The sequence below is a fragment of the Charadrius vociferus genome, unplaced genomic scaffold (assembly GCF_000708025.1).
Source record: "Charadrius vociferus isolate BGI_N301 unplaced genomic scaffold, ASM70802v2 scaffold158, whole genome shotgun sequence".
Classification (NCBI taxonomy): domain Eukaryota; kingdom Metazoa; phylum Chordata; class Aves; order Charadriiformes; family Charadriidae; genus Charadrius; species Charadrius vociferus.
In genome coordinates, this window is record NW_009661372.1 from 1,984,916 (window position 1) to 1,999,321 (window position 14,406).

The 14,406-nt window shown below is 37.4% G+C and overlaps 1 protein-coding gene across 1 annotated transcript in view; it reads left to right on the forward strand.

The window, feature by feature from the left end:
• Window positions 1-14,406, forward strand: part of SNCAIP (synuclein, alpha interacting protein) — a 60,258-nt gene that overhangs the window by 27,201 nt on the left and 18,651 nt on the right. The window contains exons 3-7 of the mRNA XM_009893822.1: window positions 1,219-2,081; window positions 2,618-2,654; window positions 3,791-3,957; window positions 6,895-7,008; window positions 12,244-12,364. Of these exons, the coding sequence (XP_009892124.1) occupies window positions 1,219-2,081; window positions 2,618-2,654; window positions 3,791-3,957; window positions 6,895-7,008; window positions 12,244-12,364 (1,302 nt within the window). The remainder of the gene's footprint in view (window positions 1-1,218; window positions 2,082-2,617; window positions 2,655-3,790; window positions 3,958-6,894; window positions 7,009-12,243; window positions 12,365-14,406) is intronic.

Below are 14,406 nucleotides of genomic sequence, written 5' to 3' on the forward strand. Positions count from 1 at the left end.
GCTGGGACTGTATGAAAGAGCGTAAGTTCAGTAGGATTGAGTTCAAGTTCAGAAGGATTAAGAGTTCAGGTGCCTTGAGCTCCCTTTCTTCTTTGCAAGTAAGATTCACTGGTCAAACTCCATATCTTGCAGTCCTCTGAAATAATGGTCTGGAAGGTCCAGAGCTATATATGTGTGTGTGTATATATATGTGTGTGTATATATATACACACAGAGGTTATATATATGTGTGTGTGTGTGTGTGTACACACACAAAGAGGTTATATATGTAAGGGATGGAAAGTTTCACAGAGAAGCCCAACATACAGAGAAGAAGTGAAAAAGGCAGCATCGTGCCTGAATAAGTAGACTTAATTTTCAAATCAGAGAATCACAAAATTGTTTACGTTGGCAGGGACCACTTGAGATCATCTAGTCCCTGCTCATGCAGGGTCAGCTAGAGCAGGTTAAGCCCAGGACTGTGTCCAGTCAGATTTTGAGTACCTCCACAGACAGGGACTCTGCAATGCCTCTGGACAACCTGTGCTGGTGTTTGACCAGCCTCACAGTAAAAAAGTGTTTTCTCGTGTTCAGATGGAATTCTGTGGATCTCACTTTGTGCCCACTGCCTCTTGTCCTGTAAGTGAGCATCATGAAGAGCCTTGCTTCCTCTTCTTCATTGCTTCCCATCACGTGATTATACACAAGGATAAGGTTCCTCCTGACCCTTCTTTTCTCCACGCTGAGCAGTCCCAGCTCTCAGTCACTGTTCATATGAACTTCCAGTTCTTGTATGAAAAATACATCTCCCAGAGATAACAGGCCATAAAAGTTAAATTGTTGTTACTGTTGTTAAAACAAATCTACTAAAAAGTTTTGACTAACCCTTTGTTTGACCTTATGATGCATCTGTGCAATAAAAAAAAGCAGAGTGCAAACTAGCATAGTTGGACAGGACCACTGTAAACACCATTAGGCTCTTATTGATGTCCATTACTTGATTAAAACTACTTTATTTGTAATTGATTACAATGTATGTACTGTTTGAAGAACGTTTCTTTTCTGAAGTGTCAAATTCTTTAGCTGTTTTGATAGAGATGCTGTTAAATCTGCCTAGATATGAATGTGGCATGTAGTTCTTCTTTCTGGTGTTTGGCCAGGTATATCTTTAAACCATGCTATATCATGTCACATGTCTGGTAGTAACCATTTCTAAATCACATTCCTCTATTTCTCTAGTTTCCAGCAGCAACTGGAACTGTGGAGTCTCAACTCTTATCGGAAATGCGCAGAAACCAACAGGAATTGCAGATGTGTGCAATAAATTCAGACCGGTGAAGAGGGTTTCCCCATTAAAGCACCAGCCAGAAAGCTCTGAGAACAATGAAAGCGATGACCAGAAGAACCAGAAGGGAGAATACCAGAAAGGCAGCGATTCTCAATCTGCACCTCCAAATGATGACCAGAGTCCAGGAGAAGGAGAGAGCCTTAAAAGCAAAAACATCGAGCCCGCTGTTCTCCTTGGGGAGCTGGAGCACTATGACCTGGATATGGATGAAATTTTGGATGTGCCTTATATTAAATCAAGCCAGCAACTTGTTCCTTTTACAAAGGTAGCTCCTGAGAAAAAACTTTTGGCTGTATGTTCAACGGTGAATGGTGTTAGTGGCAAGACCTGCTCTGCAGGGAACACAGAGAGCTCGCCTGCTGGCGGGACGCAGTTCTGTGTGCTGTCTCCTGTGAAAGGCTCTCAGCTGAGAAAAACGCAGCCCATTGTCCTTGATCAGCACAAGCATTTAACAGAAGAATTAGAGCTCTCCCAGCCTTTAGTTAAGTGTAGCTCAGTCCATGAATCTGAAGCCCAGGGCAAGGGCTTCCTCAGCAGGACATTTATTGATCCTCATGTTCACAAAACTGAGAAGACTATGCCAAACTGCCACCTGAGGACTTTCCACCTGCAGACAGCAGTGGCAGAAAGCAAGCAGCTAGAGGAACTGAGCATGAACTGGAGCAGTGCAGGGGGCCCAGAAGAGAAGAGTGAAGAGGTGAAGAAAATTAAGACCATCTTAAACATCGTAAAGGAAGGCCAAATATCTTTACTGGTAAGTATCATCTTTTTCATAAAACACATAGAACAAGGGTGATCTGTGATGTGGTTTATTAAGCCAGCAAAGCTGATGAAGTCCGTATTTGGAATCGCTGCCCTTTTTCTCTTGTATGCTCCTTAGAAATTGAGCATATGGGCATCCAAATGGAAGGTTTTTATCTTTAAATCAAATACCTAGCAAAACCAAGACACTAGTTCTGTGCAAACGTGGCCAAGATTGCTAGTTTATGCGGTACCCTGAAATCATATAGAAGGCAGGCATTTTAACTATTGCAGTCACTTAAACATCGAATTTAAATCTTAATTGACTTAAGCCGTTCACAACATGTGAGGGTTGCTTTGTTCAATTATTGCTGGTTTACCTCAGTTGTTGTTTAGAGGCTGATGATGGGAACAGAGGGGCTTCTGTTGTATTCTGATTATTATTCAGGAGTGTTTATGCTGTCTCATTGCAGCAGCATTCTCAGGCAGGAGCTTTCTCTAAAGCCTCATTGGCCTCTGACCCATATGAAGTTTTTTAGTAAATTCTAGCACTGTGATCATAAAACCACCAATGATGGTTTCCAAAGTAACTAGATGCAAGTTAACATAATGATGCAGAGCATGTGATCTCCACTTAGAATGGCTGGTGGAGGCACAGTGTATATATAAGAACTGTTTTTGTTAGATTTTTGTTTGGCTTCTCTGTTTACCAGTCTAGCTCAAGCACAAAGCCACACTATTAACAGAGCAGCAAGAACAAAGGCAGATATTCAAAGACTAAGCAGAGGCAGAAAAGAATATTAGATTGCTCGGTAAGAAATAAAAGCAAATTAAATTCACCCTGAAATATGAATTGGGGGGAAAAAAGAGGTCATCACAGGTAGGTAGATGGAAAGAAAATGCATACTTTTTCCAAGCTGGTCGAAACTTCTGAATGAAGTATACTCATTGAAGAGTACACTGGCAAGTCTGCTCTAGGCTAGGAACTTACCATTGCTACTGCTTAACTCTGTCTTCCTTCTTCCATTTTCTTTCTGCAGTTGCTTAATCCAATTGTTTTGTCTCAAAATTAGATTAGGGTAGAAATAATGTATTAGGTCACGGTTATGTAGTACTTCAGGTAAATATTCCAAGGAATTTTTTTCATGGAAACAAGCTATCAAATAAATGTTGTGTGTTTAAATGTGTTTTAACTACATTTTAGATTGCACTTAACACAAGCTGCCACTTTTGTGATGAGCAAAATTAATCAGGAACTCTTTTTACAAGCCATGGATGTTTTCTGTTCAATTACTCATCAATATAATGCCAAAAAAAAGAAGAGTAACCAAACACAAAATAAACAGAAATTATGAAAGTGTGGGTATTTTTGCAGCTGCTTCATTGATCAAACTAGTACAAAGACTTAAAGATACTCAAGATCTTGCACTGTTTTATGGCAATTGCGTGAGAAGGAGAGAAACTACACAGTGAGTTAAGCCAGTGAGCATCCCACCCCTACACTTTTGCTAATAGTAGCCAGGTTTTGTATAATGAAGCAAAAAGCTCCTGGTTTTGGGTTATAAAAGGGCATGCCTATGGCGAAACATCCTTGTATTTGGCTTGTGTCTTGGGCTGTGAGGCTTAGTGTTCCGTGTATCTTTTTATCCTTAGTTGTAACTAACATAATGCTTTTTTTTTTTTTTTTTTTCATGTTATCTTCTTTTACTCTGTCTTTTGCAGCAGATAATCTGGATAAGATCCATGATGAATGTGACAACAATCTGTTGCATATAGCAGCATCAAAGGGACATGCAGAATGCCTGCAGCATCTCACTTCTCTGATGGGTGAAGACTGCTTGAATGAACGAAACATTGAGCAGCTAACTCCAGCTGGATTAGCAATAAAGGTAACTTAGTCTCTGCCTCTGCTGAAAGGTGACATAAAGGTCTTTCAGTTTCTTTCTGTGATGGCAGTAAGTAATACATCCAGCCGGATGTTATTTTTCAAACATTTTGTTAAGTGAGAGCAAAAAGAACTGTTGGCTGGTACCACATAAGCACATAAAAATATTTGGATTCCTATGCAGAATACCGTATCAGCTGTATAACATTGACATTTTATACGTTGTTGTCATTGCATACACATTCATTTTCAAATCAGTTAACTGACTCTAAAAAAAAAATTGTTATATTTTAAGGAACTTTGATGTGACTCGGACTCAGTTGTTCCTTTAGAGAGCATAACAGTTTCTTGGTTTTGTTTTTTTTTGTTATTTTTTTTTCACAAATACAGTTATAATCTTGTAAGACAAGTGTGAGAACATGTTTACAAACCATAAAAAACCTCTGATCCGCATCTGGAGGTGAAACTTCTTGGTTGCCTAGAACAATCACATCAAAGTTAAAATGTACATGCTACAGAACAACCTATGAGAAACTGCAAAAATTAATGTCAAAGCTAACAAGAAAACCTATTATGTATGTAAATGTGAAAATTATTGCTGTTTCTGTGCTAAAATAAAACATAGTGGTGTACAGGAGGGCCAATAATTTAACTGATTCTGGTTCTTTAGTAGGTGAGATTGAACTGTTGAATGCCATTCCTTTTAGCCACTAAGTACCTTAAGAAGAAACCAGGAAAGGGGTGAAACATAGTACAAGAGTTTCTGTTTCTTCCGGGGTTTTATTGTTATTTGCTTCTTGGGAAAACTTTAGAAACTGGCAGAGGGCTGTTGGATTCCAACCTGCAGGTTTTCAACTTTGAGACATTGTTTCAATGACCTAGGGCCCTGGTGCAGGTTTCAGCGTGGTTTTTTTTTTTTTCACTTTTCTGGGACAAGCCATATGAGTATAAAATTAAACCGATATCTAGTTGTACTAATGAAATGCTATTATAAAAGTTAGGTATTTAGCTTCAACACTGTGGAACGTGTCCAAACTGAATAGTTACAGCCTGCCAATTCAAAGTCTTACCATTTTAGTTGGAAATCATTTTCTTTCTTGTTTTTTTCAACCTAGATATATAGTGTGTTTATAAGCCAATAAAACCCTTTGCCTTTTTCTCCAGAAAGATTGGCTTTTTAAATAATTGGTTCCTTTAGTTTCTGTAATACATAAGCATGCTTGGACATTCACAGAAAGGCATGTAGATGTAATGTTTATTCTTATTTCTCTTATTTTATACCATTGTAACTCCCAAAACGTTATACCAGGTGGAGCATGCACCTATGTTCCACAAGAACGGTGACTATCAGAATAGAAGAAAACTTGTATGCAAGAACATAAATTTCCATGGAAGAGAATTTCAACAGTTATTGATAATGCATAACATTTCCCAGTAAGGAATGAATTGATTAAAACTAATTCTTTTGATTCAAGACCTCTTTCTGACCTTGAGCTATGAGCTAGAGAATGAAAATGGAGCAGTGTGTTATGGCCAGTCTCACTGTTATATTGATAATCTATTTTAAATAACTGTGGACAAATCTTTTCTACATTAGCAAAATTATCTTATTTAGCAGGTACTTAAATTTATTAGGTCTTTACCTTTTAAAAATACAAAAATATTTTACTTAGTTGTAATACAAAGGAAAATAAAATAAAAAAAATATTGATTAGTCACGCTTACTGATATTTAAACCCAAATATGATGATTTTTCTAGAATATTATAAAGAATACAAGTAGTTTTATGTTGTTTTACATCATTACTGAAGTTGAGAGAAATAGAGGAAAGTATGTAAAGTGAAGGGGTGTGTATTTTTGTGTTTATATACATACATTACATATGGAAGGAATAAGACAAATATCAAATTAATTTTATTCCGATTTTTCTCTCCCATATAACTTGAGATGTTTTAATATTTATTACATTCTTCTCCTTGTTTTTATATAAATAAAACTGCAACTTGAAACAGGTATTTCTTTCCTTCTCATGACACCTTTTTCCATTTTATGCACACAAACAGCTTTTTATGTTATGTATGTTGACCTCTGAGAGGTTTTGACTGAGCAATTGAAATATTTGTTTCAGCTATATAGAATATAATAGCCTTTGTGAACAAGTAAGAGCAGGTTGGAATATAGGTCATGACAAATTGCATTTACCAAGGTACCATCGCTGAAAAGGGGCTGCATCAAGAGAAGCTGCTAAAATCTCTTGCCCTTACACTGGGCAACAAGCGTGCTCTGAAGAAAATGTTCATCTGTTTCCACAGCATCTACATTCCACTTCATAGTAACTTGCAAACTACTAGGAGTGTGCATAGCAGCTTGGGAATCATGGGACTAGGCTGTAAAAGGTGTTCAGGGCAAGAACCCAAGAACCATCTCCTTGCTTGTGTTTGTACAGTATCTATTACAGGTAGGTCCTAATCCATGAGGATTCATGGGTGATGTGTTCAGAGGCTTCATTCCATGATGTGTTCAGGTACTACATACATAAGAATAGCTTTGAAAGCATGCATTTAATTAATGATCAGTCAAGATTTGAGTTTGTAGGGAGCCTGTTCACTCTGCTTCAGCATATGATCTTATTTAGTCATTGAGCCTTGCTGGTGGAAACAGAACTATGGTTTTACTCTGAACAATCTGAGAGTAGGGACCAGATTGTGTATGTAATACTATTTGACTGCCACTTTCATGTTGCCACTTTCGCTATAATCAATAGCCAAACTATAGTTGATCCAGGACAGCAAGATAAACAAGTGCATTACATGAGAGAAGATAAAAGAACACACTTTTCAAACAAACTGGGATTTCCTAACATTTTAATAATTCTGATAAGCTTTTCCCTGTGTTTAGAACCGAAACAGCTATAATTAAATTTTTTTTAAAATTTGTTTAGAACGGTCAGCTGGAGTGCGTTCGATGGATGGTGAGCGAAACAGAAGCTATTGCAGAATTAAGTTGCTCAAAAGACCACCCAAGCCTTATTCATTACGCAGGTTGCTATGGCCAGGTATGACTTTCATTTACTTTTTCAAATGTATTATTTAGATGCTTATACAAGAATTCCAATTTAAAGCATGTTTATAATTTTGTGCCTTTTAGTTAGCCATGTTCTTAATTAGTTCAAGTATAGCAAAATATTTTCCCACTTAATCTGTGTATTTTTTTCAGTATTTTCACTCTTCAGTCTTTTTTTCTTTTTTTTTTAAGCTTTAAGTAATAGCTAGGAGATTAGCTGGCATGTTAGGCCAACCTATCAATCCCAAGAACATCTAGGGAGATTAGCTGTCATGATCCCTAGAGGACTCCTAGGACACATCAGAAAATCATCAAACATTTGGGGATAGTTCACATTCTCTTTCCAGGAGAGACTAATCTGAAAAAATTTTGGCAAATTGAGACAATTTAGCAATTCAGTATATTGGCAGTGAAGTGAAGTGTGGTGAAACTTGAACATCATCTGTCTATCTGCAGCCAGTTTTATTGAGAATTGCATGTAAAAATACATTGTAAACCAATCCTGTTGCACACCTAACTTATCTATAAATCTAATGATGAGAAACCACAGAAGTACAGCATTTCAGTACTTTGCTAATGTCTAGGGAAATATATACCACTTAATCGCACTACATTCTCTTCCCACAAAGTCTGTTTTTCCTAAGTAGACCTTGCAATAACCCCTCTTCAAAGAACTTTCTCCAGGATCTAGTACGCAAGGAATAAGTGATTGGTTATTCTCTAATCTCTTTGGCAGATGGGCCACTTTATCACCCAGTTTCTTCAACAGACATTAAGGATAAATACAGAAAGCCCACTATTTTTTTGCTAATGCTTTTTTTTTCTCTTACTTGTTAAGAGAGAACAAGCAAAATGTAACAGCCAAGAAAATGACCTTTTTCTTTATTGTAAAGCATGGTTGTCTCATTCAATGCCATACAATTACTGTGGCGTGTTTCTGCTGTTAACTGTTCCTGTCCAAGCATGAACTTACTGGAAGGGGAGGGTTGGAGGGGAGCAGGTTTGGAAGGCTATGGAACTGGAAGTCTGCCCTTTCTCCTGCTGTTTCCGTAGGCACACAGTCACCCTTGTTTGCATGCTGTGCGGAGACCTCCATTGCCTTTTCTGCACTATGCAGATGTTACTGGTGCAAGTGAGGACCCTGATGGACATACCGATTGGTTGCGTCCTGCCTTCTGTAACACGTTTGGCCTCTAAACCTAGAACTGAATATAGGGAGGCTGGGAGCCAGTTCAGAACTGGATTCGAGAGAGGCATATTTGCTACTGGGAAGAGAAAGTTTGGATGAAAAAGTTTCATGTGAACTTACATTCATATCTTCAGTTGATTAGCCTAATTTTGTCCTCATCTCTAAAGACAGTTACACAAACTAAATCCAGTGAAGCTTTGGTTTTTTTCAGTGAGCTATGCTGTCTACTGCCAGGAACAGATCTGGCACACTTTATCTAGATTCTTTTCAGAGCAGGACGGAAGCTCTACCAGTTAAGAAATACCAGCTAAAATCAGCCACCCATGAAATTTAAAAAGGTAACACATAAATTTTCTTAGTTAGCTGAATGCCAAAGAAAGTTCACATGTAATCTCAATTATCCTTTTTTTTTGTAATCCATAAACATCTTACAAACATGAGGGAATGTTGAGGCTGAAGGGATGCCAGACTATCTTACTGAACTGTGTTAAGAAGAAAAAAACTTTGAGAAATTCAAATGTGTAGTTGGCGCTATCCTCGAAGCTTTAATTTATTTTACCATTACTTACACGAGAGATAATCCATGTAAACACTGGTCTTGGCAGAATTACAAGAGTAATATTTTTACAAGGAAGACCTGTTATTGAATCATTTTCCAAGAGAGTCAGTCCATCCATTGTTTCCCAGGCATTAGGCATGCGCACCATTTTTTTCTTCAATAAATTTCGTTTAGAATGGGCAGCAAAAGGGAGTTTGTAGCAAAGATCTTATGTTAAAGGTCATCTAGCCACAGTCATGGCCTGACTCCAAAGGCATCTCAACGATATTATACTGATCCAATGAGAGAGGGACTACGTAAGTTCATCTGATGGAAGAGAAGAGCTAAAAGCCAACCTGTAGCCTGATCAGCATACCTCCTAGCAAGGGCTTCTTTAAGCAAGGGATTATGCAAGAAGCAAGGCCCCTCCATGGCAGGCATAAGTGATGGGTACATGGCAGTTGGTGTACCAGCTGTGTCTGGCACATTCACCATGTGACAGGAAAGAGATGGTGATGCAGTCCTAGGTGCACATAGTAAGTCCTGACTAAGAGCTTCACAGGGTGGTAATTTCTGTCCAGCATAAACTGCACAGGTAAGAGGCAGAGGGTGGGGAATGGCAAGAGTTTGTTGCCTCTGAGCTCCAGACAGTCTAGGGGCACTTTGCTGAACCAGAGTTACAGCATGACTGAGGACCTAGAAGAGTTTCTGTGCACCACTTGTTGGTGGTGTAGAGCTGGAGAGAGCACAGTGGGGAGGAGCATGTGACATTCAGATATGCAAATGCCTAACAACACACCTTTTTGGCACCTCAGGATAATTGCCTTTCTGTCTAATGTCATTTTTGCAAGGATAATGTGTTGTTTTCACTCACTCTTACTCCTCTACTCTGAAGGGGTACTGGGAAGGGCAGCTTATTTCATTAATATCAAGTGATGGTGCTAGGATTAGCTGTAGAGTCAGTAGGCTTCACCTTGCTTATCCTTCCATTTGTAGTCTATTTAATGATTTAAATGGTCTTTGTTAGTTGTTCTTTCTGCTCCAAAAGCCAGTTGATGGAGCCAAAGTCTGGAGTCTGTCCCAAAACAGAAATTACGTAGTGTGACATTTTCCCAGAATCTTTTTTTTATGGAGGTTTGAATTATTGTAGGTCTAGAATATGCCAGAGGGATGTTGACCACTGCTACAACATAAGAACATTGTAGGTCTTAAAATTATCAGATATGTGGAATAATTTATCAGTATTTATCAGTTCCTGTTACATAACAAATATGTGATTATTTTAGGTTATCTTAGTCTCATGAGTTTTATTATGCCTCATTTTGTCTCAATAAATTGAATTGATCACTATAAACCTATTCCTAAGAACACTTTTCTTCCAAATACATGTGAGTGTTACTAAACCAATATATGATGTATTTTGATATGCGATGCTTTCATTTTTCCCAGATGTAAGTGAAGAAAATAGTTGTTTTCCTTTTTTTTTTTTTTTTTTTTGGTCAAGGATACATTTGTTATAAAACCATAGTCATTTGAGAGAAACACAAATTATTTGAGTAGGCCTCTGACTTTGTGCCTGTGAACAGCTGATGCACAGACATCTAAGTACAGATGATCGCATCTAGCCATCCAGGTACTTGATTTCCGTGTTGATAAGATAAATGACTAGAATGCATCATTTGCTCCACACTGATGGTAATCATAAAATTTCAGAACATGCATAACATTCTGGTCCCTAATATGTTCCAAAGAAATATATAATTTCAAAGCTATAATTGTCTTCCAACTCTACAGAGGAGTTTCGCTAAAATATTTTTCTTTTAATTATTAAAACATAAGGGCAATTCATAGGAGTAGTGTAATCCTTCTTCACTGCTGGCCAACACCACAGGCATCTCGAGAAATTGCTCAAAATTATTTTAAAAGGGATATGTGATCTGAAGTCATCTCTCCATGCTGGCTGTCAGCTGTATTGGGCATTCAGCCAAGGAGAAGTAAAAATACCTATCCCTTCACCCTGTAATAAAAACAAAACTGCTGTTAAAGTGGAAATATGAACAAATTAAGTTCCAGACAGACTAGCCTTCTGAAGTAGTAAGCAGAGATCCAGGTGCTTGAATGGGCAGAATTGTTTGGAGGAGACCTAGAAGTCTGAGGATCCATCTCCTTTTCCTCGACATTAAAATCTCTCCAGTACTTTTATACAAAAAGAGGGGTTTATACTCAGGATTCCTAGCTAGAATCTCCTTTCCTCATTTTCATTCTTTCTCTTTCCTACCTGATTACTACTTAGAGTCCTAAACATGCTTTCAGTACGGTTTCATTTGGGTACACTTCACTCTTACATACCCACATATCTAACTGTGCATGATTATGTACTTATGTATCATTGACGCTACTGAAGTGCTTCGGTTTTAAGTCCGTGCATTGGTGTTTGCCTCACCAACACAAAAATCTAAAAAGCCCCTTTGAACTAGAGCTCCTGGCCAGTATAACACATGATAGATATCAATGGAAGATAATAAAAAATACATGTTTAAATAAAAAAGCTTTAGGCGAGCAAGTAATTTATTCTTTTCAACTATCCAGATGCAAAAACTGGGAGTATAGCTGTAGTCAGGTATCCTTTAATGGACCTCACTTTCTAGATTTTCAATATGTATCACATTCAGCAGGGCATAATGAAATTTAATCTGGAGAGACATAGAAGGTTCCTAGAGAGAAGAAGATTTTTCCAAATAAACTGGATGGGGAAAATATGAAATCAAATAAGCTTGGTGCACATATATAAACTCTCCATTGTTAGGAAAGAATACCCATATAAATGTGTATTATACCTGCATAGACCCACAAAAAAGCCATGTTAAAAAGAATTAAGTTGGCACCTCAGTTTTGGCTTCCAGACTTTCACTTGCAAGTTTTGCAGTCCAAGTCTCCTCATCCTTCCCAACATGCAGGCACATACAAATGGTCCATTAGTCAATACACTGAGAGCTTAGGCTAGAAATTTCCTAGTTTTAGTTGCTTCTCCTCTTGCACATAAGCCCAGAGCTGAGGCATGATGATAGATTTGAAGAATCCAATTTCTTAGCTCTGTGAGCTATGCATACTCCTGTTTTAATTTTCCAAAGAAACTTGTGAAGTTTCACCAAATTTCACAAGCTGATTTCCAGATTGACACACAGTCTGTTCTGCCTCAGGTCTCCTCTCCAACATACAGGCATGCATGCTTTTTAATGTACAGTTTCACAGTACTCATATTTTTCCTATTATGTCTTTTTATAAAACAAATAAAGTGTTTTGTCTTATTTCCATGGAAAAAAACCCAACAAAACAGAGGCAGATCCATGATACATTAAATCCTACAAAACTAAGAGAGACTGAAAACAAGGAATTATTGGACAGTATTAATAACAGATGATGGTACCAGTATTCCTCTAGTACATTTAGCTTTTCATTATTTCTTATCTTTTGTGACATCTCTTTCTCCCTGCCCTTAGGAGAAAATCCTTTTGTGGCTTCTTCAGTTTATGCAAGAACAAGGGATTTCACTGGATGAAGTTGACCAGGATGGAAATACTGCTGTTCACATAGCAGCTCAGCATGGCTATCTAGGATGCATACAGGGAGAGTGATAGCTATATCAGAAACCTCTTTACATAAAACTTAGTTGACAACAGCCATTAAAATGATTATAGGAGATCTTACAAGCAGGAGTAACTATTTATATATTAAAATATACTAGAAGGAAGAACTTTAAACCAGTAGGACTCAAGACTGAAATACCAAAAAGCTCTGTTTTTTTATTCTATTCTCAATTATGCTATTGTTAGCCTAAAGTATCTGTTGTATTGCAAGAAGAAAGCATGATTATATTGTTTGTACATAAGCAGCTAATGTGTATGTTTTTATGTTACAAAAGGACAGCCAGTGTAGATATGTGTACTCTTCTTACTGTTCTGGTATTTTGCTTCTGTTTCTTTTTCCAATGAATAGTTGTAGCTCTCTGGCTTTGGGAAAGTCTAACAGATAAATTTCTTCTATGTTGAATGATTTCCACCTTGAGTAAGCCATCCTTGCCAGACTTGTAATCTTTGAATGTATCTATGCTAAACAATATAGCGTGATGATAATTTCTAACTAATTCTCAATGAATCAGCTTGGCCACTGAAAGCAATGTAGTTCTGTTGTACAGAGCTGCTGAAAAGGGTAATTTGTCCTCCTGAGGAGGCTTACGCAGCTACAGTACTTTTGGGAGACGGATCTGAATAAACCAGTTTGGATACCTCTGTACAGTACCAGTGTTCAATGCAGACATACCAAAAAAGCCGTAGGGTTGAACTGAATGGCTAGGTCACTTGTCTCGACTTTGCATTGAATTACAGGTGTACCCTCGGTCCATCAAAGTTACTAGAACCATTAGTCCAGGAGTACATTTTAGTATTTGGTGTTGTCAGCACTTTGAGTGAAAGGTGTTTGGATAAGAAATAATAATAAAATTATTCCAGGAGATTGTAGAAAGCTATTAGAATAACAAATTAGTCATAGGAGAAGAACGGATAAAAAAAATAAATAATGATATGGCAGAAAGGCAAGATTTAGAAATCAAAGTGATCAAGTCAAGTAGAGGAAGAAAACATGTCTAAGAAGCAGTAGTAATTCTCAGAGTCCAAGGGTTCAGGTATGTATCAGTAAATATGTTACCACACACAAACTGATCCACAGCACCTCCTGGGCCACTGGAAATACAGAAGGTTTGTATTAGTTCAACCCTAAAAGAAATACAGCTAGTCAGTTCTCATTAGCTAACCTCTTCAGAGAGCTAAATATATTCATGCATATTGTTATGTTGAATCTACAGATGCATAGCTGCTTATTATTATTATAGCAGTCTATTTATATATCTGGACACAGAGAAGACATAACTCCATAAAAGCCAGTTTGAGTGTCTCACACAATAAAAAAAGAAAAACAGTTGAGCTGAATGAATAGATTTGAAAAGAACACAGTCAAATAGATTTGCAGGACATGACCATCTCTGCATTTTGTCATTGATGGGACATGTCTTCTTTTAAAGATGTCAGGAATGGACCCTGTACAAACTCTTCTGAGAATAAAATAAACAAATGATCACATCTGTGCTAAATCTAGTATTTTTATTATTGTATTGTAGACAATTGCTATGATCAGTTGGAAAAAAGTGGATAGAAAAAATTATTATGATTTATTAGTGGGAAGCACCGTTGTGGTAGGGTGTGTGCTTAGGGTTGCTGACTCAACAGTGCCTCATCAAGATGTACAATGCATTTGAAAGAGAAATGAGAGTAGATGATTTTGAACAGAGTGGTGACATCTGCAGGCTGTTTTCATGGGTAAAACTAAACCAAAAAGAGAATAGCCCTACTTTCCCCATGAAGAATGAACTTAATAAATGACTTAGAATTCTCAAGGTTATTTTATTGTAGATAAATGTACAAATCAACAAGTGTTTTGTGTTGAAGTCAAGCCATGAGAAATAAATAATGAAAATATCTAATGACAACAAAAATATATAAAGTTGGTTATGTCACTTCATTAACACCTCACAGTCTTAAGTGCAGTTGAGGTTTTGTTGTGCTGTGAAACAAAATAAGCCCTCTGCCCCGTGAGCTTATAGTCTCATT